This window comes from Tachysurus vachellii, chromosome 5 (assembly GCF_030014155.1).
Source record: "Tachysurus vachellii isolate PV-2020 chromosome 5, HZAU_Pvac_v1, whole genome shotgun sequence".
NCBI lineage: Eukaryota > Metazoa > Chordata > Actinopteri > Siluriformes > Bagridae > Tachysurus > Tachysurus vachellii.
Genome location: NC_083464.1, coordinates 22,967,501 through 22,977,500, shown reverse-complemented (window position 1 = coordinate 22,977,500; position 10,000 = coordinate 22,967,501). Strand labels below are relative to the sequence as shown.

The following is a 10,000-nucleotide window of genomic DNA, read 5'->3' as shown; positions in this document are numbered from 1 at the left end:
GGCATAAAATAATAAATCATTACACTGACAAAAAAAAAAAGGCATTAAAAAAAATGAATGTCAATGGCAAGTTTTATTTTAAGGCATTTTATTTAGATATGAGACATTGTGACAGAGACTATGGCATATGCTCATTTATATGCATTTGTGTCGAATATAACCCAGTGGTTTGTGTTTCATAGAAGTGCTTGGTGTTACTAAATACCTGTTAATGTGAATAATACGCATTACATTATTTCCTGCGTTTACTTTACAGGAAGCCTATTTACTTAGTCTTTTTAAAATAATATTAATAGTTTGTAAGGCTGACAACACCCCTCTTATGACTATTACATTTTTATTACATAGCACCATGGCAAAATCTAATGTATAAGAAGTTTAATAAACAAAACTGATCCTTTTGAATACATGTCAAGTACAGCAGAATACTGCAACCCCAAATTGAGCCATTTAGGAAATATTTCTTAGCAGCTCTTTCTAAGCCACTTTGAATATTTGCATGCAGTCCAGTGATGTTTAAGCAGAATAAACTGCCTGCATGACCGATCATGAGAACGATTAAAGTGAGAGAGAAGGGTCAGCAAGCATACTTTAATTAAAGTGTGCAAATATTCAGACTGCTAATTATATACGAAATACACGCTATAGAGTTTTAAATTAACCCTAGGGCAATAAGACCCAGGATGATCTTTCATTATTTACAGGGAATATATTAACATATTACACAGGATATTTACTCTGCTGATGTGCATTGAGTCACACTCAAATTAAGAAATAAAAATGAAATGAAAACAAACAAACACTATCTATATACACACCAAAATTTGCTATTAAATGTTATTTACATTTCTTTGTATTTATGGTGTTATACCAAACTGTGAAACGTAACATGGTAACCCGAAAATCGAATGAGCAACGATTTTGCTAACACTTCTTCTAGCGACAGTCAGTGATACAGAGAACACTTCTATGCTCACAGCAAATTGAAAGCAGTCAAAACAACAGGTTGTGGAGAAATTTTAAATGTTCTAATTTCACAGTGTGCATTATTTCTGAAAAGCAATAAGCAATTGAAATGATGAAAGGTATTTCAAGGCACAATAGGAAAACAAAACAAAACAGACCTCTACAACTTTTAAATAAGGATAGGAAACTAAAATGAACGCCTCAGTATACTCTATACCTCCGAAGTTGACTTGACGCATTGTGTGACACGATGCGTTTACTTGATAATGATGTTTGTGAAGCATTTGAAATGATAGCAGGAAAGCATTAATGAAAAGTCAACAAATCTGAATTTTTGACCTTCACAGCAAAGTGGTTCATTTTACCAGAGTTAGAAATGTGCACTCGTGTAAATAGTATTGAGGGTAAAAATAGGAGGTCAAAGAACAACAAAGCTAAAGTATTGCTGTTTATAGCAATCTATTTAAGTGGATTTCAGTGGACATTGTCACTGCATACGTAATGAGAACAGAATACTATTTAAATACAAAAGTAAATAAATTGCAAATATAATTTAAAAAAAAAAAAAAAAAAAAAAACACAAAATATATAAATGAAGCCTCGTTGTAATGTTCCGTTTTCATTCTCCTCCTGTGTCATTGTCAGACTCCATCTCAGTCAGTGTTGAGATGTACCACTCTGCATTTTCTTCCTGTTGCTCGTGCATATTGACAAGTGAAACTCCTTCAGTGTCAGGCTTTATTTTTGTGTTCATTGCTTCCTGCTGCTGACCCTGATGTTTGCGTTTGGTGTGCCGCCTCAGAGTGTTACGCTCAGCAAACCGCATATGGCATAACAGACACTGGTAAGGCTTTTCACCTGTGTGTACCCGCTGGTGCCTTGTCAGCTCTGCGGCCTCTCGGAAACGCCGTGGGCAAAGCTGGCACTCGAAGTTCCGCTCACCTGTATGGATATGTTTGTGCCGCTCCAGATGGCTGGAACGTTTGAAAGCCTTGCCACACAGCTGGCATATGTGCGGCTTCTTCTGGGAGTGTGTGATGGAATGGCGTTCGAGGTCTGAGAGGTAGTAGAAAACTCGTGGACAGTACTGGCAGTAAAGAATGCGACGTGGGCCTAATGCCTGCGGATCCTGCTTTTTTGAATGGTTGGTGGTAAGTATTGGTGAGTCTGAACCTGGACTAGGAGGGGAATTAGAGGACTGAAGTGGAAGGTCTTCAGTAGGGATTCTTAATAAAGAGTCTGTTCGATCAACTGGGACGGACTCTGGCTCAGAGACAGGTAACACTTGGTCAGCGATGCAGTGTTCCTCTAGTGCCTGAGTAACTTCAGTACAAGATGATGAGTTAAAGACCGGAGATTTGTCAATGCATTTGGGTCGCTTTTCATTTTTTTGTTCAGCGGATACGGCTAATCTAAGCAGTGCTTCCTGGAACGAAGTGGGCATGTCAGAGCAGGAATCAGTTTGCAGTTGCTTAGCCAGATTTGAAGAGTTCCCAGAGGACATGCCGGACGTGCAGGAGAAAGCAATGGGTGAGGTAGGGGCAGCAGAATAATTACAGGATTTATTTTGTCCTGAGAGATTTATAGCAGTTGTACAGGAGACAGGTTCCGGGCCAGGCGAACTCGAAGATGAAGGAAGTGCAGCAGAGGATGGGGAGGAAACTGAAGAAAAATGTCCTGAAATTGAGGAAGACTGAATTCCACAGGACACTTCAGGGGATGAAAGAACAAGTAAGACAGGGGTGGACTGTGTGTTTGAGGCAAGGGCAAAAGGTAGTGACAGAGCCATAAGTTCAGAATTAGCGTTAGATGCTGAAGCTGTAAGTGTTTGAATGTGAGATGGTGGGAGAAGGAGGATGGGAGTGTTCGAGTCAGTATTACTAGCCATGATCTGAATAGGAAGGGATGGCAGAGTAGTAGACATCGCCGGCAAGGCAGTTGACACGGTCTCAACAGTTTCATTGGGAGATTTCTTCTCCACCGCTATAGTTGCTTGTGAACTTTCCGTTGAGACACAAGGTGATGAGTCCTCCAAAAGTAAATTTGGAAGAAACAACTCTTGCTCAGGCTCTGCATCCTGAAAAGCCAAAGACGTCTCAGTGTCAGACTCTGCGGATCCCGACTCATCAGTCACTGGCATTTCAGAAGGATTTACCTGGGAAACTTTTTGACCATCTGGAGTAAGAGTGTAGGGAATACCCTGGTCGTCTATGAGAAGCGTATCCTTTGGGTCAGGACACATGACTGATCCATATGTAGATGGTATCGCTACATGTGAGGCGGAAGGACACTGATCCCAATTGTCTAAGTGAAAGTTGCTCATATGATCATGTACCAAGTCAGACCAATAATCTTCATCCTCCTCGTCTTGCACCACTTCTACATGCTGAGTGTCATCCTTAATCTCATCCACCTCCATTATTAACGATATCTGGTATTCACGATCTAGAACCCATTTACGCTTTTCATTGTTATCCCTGACATTTTGTTTTGGCAGGCTTAAATCCAGTGCTGCATAGACCTCTTCCTGCCCCATGGCTTCTTTAACGCTAGAAACAGCTTCAGGCATTGCTACAGCCAATCCTTTCTGTTTTTCATGAAATGGGACTGGAGCTGTACAGTTTGCACTATTGCACACCTGACTGCGCACTGTCTTTTTTTTGTCCGCACAGTCTCTGGTCTTTTCAAATGTCTCAGACTTGGTAACATTTGCAAGGGCTTGTATGTTCACCTCCTCTTTGGTAATGTGACTGAAACGTTCTTCGTATTTCTTATTACTGGTATTCCTTAGAGGGGATTTTCGGTGAAGGTCCTTCACAGAGTAATCACTAGATAAGAGGTTAGAGTTAAAATATATCGCTTTGGTTATTGGTTCATTCATTTCTGATTAAACAATGTTAGTCTTGATGCCAGGTGTCAGTTGTGAAACTGTTCGTATGTTGGTCATGTGTGGATTCAGACATGATGACACCATTTCTGACCGGCTGACCAAACGAACAGAATTCCTGTCTGAAACTGAATCAGAGGCATGCTGTCGCACTCCCTACCTGCTTTGTCTTCACCATCTGTACCGCCCTACTGAGATACTCCTGAGATACTCCTGGCGTATTTGGTTTTCAGGCTAAAATTCCATTAAGGTCCTTGAATTTTGCAACCTTGTCCATAAAACCTACTTTTGATTGATTCACATAGATTTAGCATCAGTCCCCTTGAATGGCTAAGGTCCTGAACAATATCCTCCGATGTCCGATATAAGAATATGCTAACTTTGGTTGTTAGCTCACCAGAAAAGGAGCGATGATGTCACTCAATATAAGTCCATTTATTGCTACCTGAGAATTCACTGAATATTTTCTTCCAAATCCACTTGTATTAATCTTGCAAATAGAAGCATTTGCTCTTCTGGTGGAGCCATCTGTCTCCATCCTTGTCACTGTCACTGGAAAAAGTCATTAATCTGGAAATGAGCAAAGAAAATAATGGACATTTATGTTTGATATTTCAGCAGAATTTAAAGAAGAAATTTCCAAACAATTGTGTGAACATTTGGTATCATTCACAAGCACATGTCTATTTCAATAATAGTTTGGATTCAACAATGGGGAAAAAATCAACTTGGAAATTCAGTGTAATGCAAATGTATTTTTACATACAAATTCATTACAAAGTACTCTGAGCATATGTGGCTATGTTCATCACAGTAGCATGACATTTTCTCATAGAATATCGCCTGCGAATTCGATAATCCCACACGCTCAGCAGCAGTTTTTCACCTCTGGCTTTGGGCACCAAGATTTTCCCTTACTCCCTGAATCTTTTCACAATATTATGAACTATAGATGGTGAAAGACCGAAATTCTTTGCAATTTTGCACTGAGAAACAATATATTTATTCTGACTGGCAATTTTCTTACAGAGTTTGGCACAAGGTAATTAGCCATAACCCATCCTTGCAAAGACAAACCCTTTGAATGTGAATGCTCCTTTTATACCCAATCTTGATACCCTTTTAGTAATAGCTGTTAACCTGCTAATAGTGGAACCTTCAGTCTTAGTATAGAATTAAGTTTGTCAGTGAAAACATTGAAAATCTTTTCTTTGTTCTTCAGTCAGTTTAATAAACGGCCATATGATTTAAAAATGACAGATTTTATTGAATTTTTGGAAAGTGTCCCAACTTTTCTGGAAATGAAATTAGTAAGTTCAAGGCAAGCACATAACAAATGTTTTTAAAATATACTCCTTAAAGTTATGATTTTGAAAAAAAATATGTATATGATAACATTATATCTCTGCTGTCACAAATAGTGCATGTCCAGACTAAAATACACTCACTTCAAAACAATTTGAACCAATGAAATAAACGGTGTGCATAATAGAGCACACCAATAGACTGTCTTATATCAGAAAGTAATGAGGAGTATCCGTTACTATTGGAACCTACTGCCTGCTGGGGAATTTACAAATCAGAAGGTGTGCTTTCAATTTCTAATACAGCATCGCACTTACAGTTGCAGCTGTAACATTAATCATCCGTTTATCTTAATTCTAAAACATTACGATCACGTAACCAGCTCATTCACAGGGGTTTGCATAGTGGACGCTCCACATCTAGAAGTAATAAATGGATTTTTTTTTTTTTTAAATGTGTTGTCTAACAAAGAAAATATTTCAGCCTCGATATGGTGAAGTTTTCTGTTAGTTGTTCATGTAAAATTTATGGATGGAGTATCGGGTGTCAGCTCCTTGTAATGGTTACAATGTTTCCTGACATGGGAAAGTCTTCAGACCTGAGGACTTTGTGCTTTCTGGATTCTCTGTATCGTGACAAGCTACATAACCGTAAACAGTTCAAAGGTATGTCATTCATTAATAGATTAAAAATTCTAATTCAATCGTTGATGAATTGCTGTGTTAAGGATAATAACACACTTTGGGTTTTAATCTGCCTTGTGTCGCACCATATCACACAACCCCGGTGTGGACTGTTTTTGTACATCAGCACCATCCATTGTGTTATTCTTTACATTAAACAGGTGTAATGTTGTATTCTGCATTGTTATGACAATACATGCTCCCTTTGACAGCAGTCATGCCTGGTTACACTTCTTCAAGCTGATATGTTCTGATAACATTATTTTATCTTCTCAAATGATCTTATTTCAGGACCGAGTTTCTACAGTTATTTCACACTGTATATTTTTTAACTTAATGAACTGTCATATAGGACTCGATTCTCGATTCCATTTAATTTGTAATACAGTCCACACTAAGCTTCCATAAGTACTCACTAGCTAACAAACTGGCAAGAGTGTAAATAAAGCAGTTAATTGTGTGTGTGTGTGTGTGTGTGTGTGTGTGTATGTATGTATGTAATATTTCTTTAAACACTCATTCAATTTTGGCTGTTAAACAAATGTACAAGTTTAAAAAGAAATCTTAAAACATTACCTCTGACATCATTTTTTGTCTTCCGACTTGAGACAATCTCTGTTACAGATGGCGTCAGGACCGAGGGACCCAACATCTTTGACATGAAGATGTCCCTAGCAGGTCCCTAGATTGTGTGTGCCCTATTTAGAACAAGGAAAAGTACATAAGTTTTGGAACTCTTACATTGATATAGCACGTTGTTGTTGCTGTTGTTGTTTTTTCAAAGAGCAATGACTTGTTAGCATTTCACTAAACATCACAAATCAGTAACAAGCATCTCTTTTCTGAATTCGAAAGCCTTCGTGTGCCTCCTAAGTCACGAAAAGTCTCCACTTTTTTGTGTGTGTGTGTGTGTTGAAGCTCAAACCCACCACACTGCGTGTTAAACCTCCTTGTGCTCTCTCACTTAGGCAACATTTACTAGTGTAGTTTTGTCTCAGCAAACTTCTTAACTCTGTTCTTTTAAGGCTCTGTACTAATCTAAGCCGTTCTCTCTTTCGGAATGAAACGTAACTGTATTCATAGAAAAATAATCCATAAAGTCTCCTAACACAAGGCAGAGGCTATAAAAACCTACCAGACCTAAAAAAAAAAAAAAAAAAACATCTAGATATTCCGTAGGTGTGAACCGTATCTTCTCCCAAATCATCTTGTCTTGTCCTTGAAGTCGTTGACTAGTTTGAATGGTGTTAATAAACAAGGTGCACGCACCAGTGAACGCCCCCCGTGTCAGGGTTTGACAAGAAGCGCAAAGCTTCTCAGAAGCGTCCTGCAGGAGGGAGGAAGCGACACGGGCGCAAACGGACGCCATTACACGGAGTCGGAGGTCCGATTTAAAACAACAGAAAGATATTTATCCTACCATTCTTTGGTGTTGGGACTCAACGGTGTCGCTCGAACCCGTGTCGCTAACCGCGTTTAATTCGTCCCTGTAGAAAAGCTCAAGCCGTCTTACTATCCTGCGGCGCTGTGACGAGAGACCCGAAGCTCGGACCTGCGACCAGCCATTTTCTGCGTACCGACGGTTCGAGCCGGTGACACTGCGCGCGCGTACAAACCATATTTCAAACTTTCTCAATTCAACAGCGTATGTACAATGCTATCGGTTAAGCCGCACGCTCGATATATCACCGTATTATCGATACCTTGTAATGACACTTCCGTTTTTTTAACTGAAATATTCAATACGAAACTGTTTCTCACCCCACGAGTCAGCTCGCGCAGGCAGGCACTGGCTAACCCGACCCTCGCGCACTTCCGGAACACCAAATATGAATGAATGAGTGGGCGGGGACAACGAGGGCTAGGGGCGGGGCTTGTCGTGGTGTCGCAGTTTAGTGCGTCAGACACGACAGTTGAGATGGAATAATAATAATAATAATAATAATAATAATGATGTTTAAGTGGCACTGGAATTTAAATGATCTAAAAATTTTCATATGTATAAATTATATTTATAATTTAAATTATTGCATAGATATTTTGGACTGACTCATAAAACTAGGCAAATTTAGTTTATTACTAAATAATATTAGGTTATTAATGAGTTAAGTGTTGAATAGAACACAACAGGGTGTGCTGTAATATGGTGTATTTACAACTCGGTGTATTTACAGCTGTTTATTGCCAGCCTGAATAATAATAATAATAATAATAATAATAATAATAATAATAATAAACTTTATTTTTTTAGAATTATGAAATTTAATATAATTTATATAATCATTTTTATATAACAGGATATCCCAATGTTTTTAATTCTTCTCAAACACTGTTGCACATGTATACAATTTTAGCTTTATTAATAAGCCGTATATTGTTTTTCTGACATTTTTTTATTCAGGAACAATAATAGATATAATCAGAAATAACAATTTCTTGTTTGTCTAATCTTTAATGTTGTGGAACATCAATAAAACAAGTTAGTATCTGTTAGGATTTTTGTTATAGTAGCTATGAACAGCTGTAAGGGAAAAAAACAACTCACTTTGTCAAGTTACTAAAACCTAGGAAAGTACAAAGTCCTTTGTTCTGAGCATTCTCCCATGATAGAAACATACTGAGCGTTAAAATCACTAACACCTGAAACTCCTTCAATAAATGTTCACTAAAATAATTTGAACTAAACTGAATGAACATGTTCTGATAAGTTAGAGATTTGAGAATTTAGCATGATTGTGGTATAATTAGTAACTTTGCTGTTGCTTCTTTATTGTGAAATAATCCAGGCAAAACCCAATACATTTCTCAAAAGAGCTGATGTGTAATTTGGCCTCTGATAAACTTTGCTCAATACACTGCATCCTTGTCCCAGATATAAGTCAACTTCATCCCAGTTGGCTTACTGTTTCATTTCACTCCACTTATGTTGTGCAATCCAACTGAATTTTAGAAACAGAACAAAAACTAAAGTATGTGCAAAAATACTCTGCTCCCCTTATAAGTTCTGTTACATCTTCTCTACATAATTGTATAATTATAATTGTATATACTTATAAATCTATCTATCTATCTATCAAAAAACAGAGTATAAAACAATAATACTAGTTGTTTAATTAGTTTAAGTGCATATGTTTCTAAATAAAGTAAAAAACAATCATTTTGTTGAGAAAAAAATACATTTGCTGACAAACCTTAGTCATTACCAAATTTGATTTTTACTACAGTTAGTATGACAATGCACCGTGTTCACCAAACTGAAAAGTCCAGTTTTATTCTTTTGGACATAAATATAATTTAGTGTACACAGTCTTCACAATTCTTACATATATCGTATACTTGTTAAGTGCGACCATATAAATCTCTACGGTCTCTACAGCCAAAAATGTTTACATTTTTGAAAGTCAGAGAAATATCAGAAGCACCATGTGATCAGGAATATCTCCATAAATCCCGACTCAGCACATACAATACAATGTGCCCCATTTCATTTCATGTATACATGATCTCTATGAAAGGTTTGAGCCTGTAAGAAGGTAAGAAAACATGCAGATTGAAAAAATAAAAAACTTGTGTACATTTGCATTGGAATTGAACAGCACCATCTTCAATCTGTCAGACACTGAATTCCTCTCTATTTTGAAATATAGTAACACTTCCTTGTATAATATATACTGTCACTTAACCCTACAGTAGATATAAAAAGCTTATTTTTGGTTTATGATTGTTTGAGCGTCTTGGTAGTTTGAACACCACAATATGGATCGTTCTGTCTGTAATGAAAGTTTTAATGAAATAATTGCTTAAACATCTAAGCAAGAATTAAACCTTAATTACTACACTGCAAATTAAACTATATTTCTGTTTGAAGGGAAGCAGTGCTCGCAGGTTTGGTCATTTTAATTTATTGAAGTGGTTGTTGTGTTACAATATGTCCCTGAATTGGTCATGAAATAAAACTGTTGTGATCATCTTTGTGTTGTACAAACAGAGATATAAAAGCTTTTCAAAAAGTAAGATTTGACATGTTTTATTAATTATAATACATTTACAAAACAATTATACAGCAGCTAATATACAACACACTTACATTCAGTTTAAGATAACCTTGTCCAAGCAGTCCAGAGTAAAAAGTAAGTATATATATTTTTCTTTAATCTGT

General features: G+C 37.2%; 2 protein-coding genes across 4 annotated transcripts in view; both read right to left on the bottom strand.

Moving 5' to 3' along the window:
* Positions 1 to 71: 71 nt before the first annotated feature.
* Positions 72 to 7,704, bottom strand: LOC132846033 (zinc finger protein 236). Of its 3 annotated transcripts, none has more exons than XM_060870541.1 (3): positions 7,603 to 7,704; positions 6,418 to 6,539; positions 72 to 4,423 (listed from the first exon to the last, which is right to left on the bottom strand). In XM_060870541.1, the coding sequence occupies exon 3, from the start codon at positions 3,845 to 3,847 to the stop codon at positions 1,586 to 1,588; it is 2,262 nt and encodes a 753-aa protein (XP_060726524.1). In that variant the 5' UTR covers positions 3,848 to 4,423; positions 6,418 to 6,539; positions 7,603 to 7,704; the 3' UTR covers positions 72 to 1,585. The 3 variants fall into 3 exon arrangements, with proteins under 3 accessions (XP_060726524.1, XP_060726525.1, XP_060726523.1); XM_060870542.1 differs by lacking the exon at positions 7,603 to 7,704 and adding an exon at positions 7,111 to 7,561; XM_060870540.1 differs by lacking the exon at positions 7,603 to 7,704 and adding an exon at positions 7,262 to 7,561.
* A 2,148-nt stretch (positions 7,705 to 9,852) lies between these two features.
* The window catches only part of ntd5 (ntl-dependent gene 5), a 10,083-nt gene continuing 9,935 nt past the window's right edge, over positions 9,853 to 10,000 (bottom strand). The window contains exon 8 of the mRNA XM_060869306.1: positions 9,853 to 10,000. This exon is cut by the window's right edge and continues 341 nt beyond it. The gene's annotated coding sequence lies outside the window, so the exon portion shown is untranslated.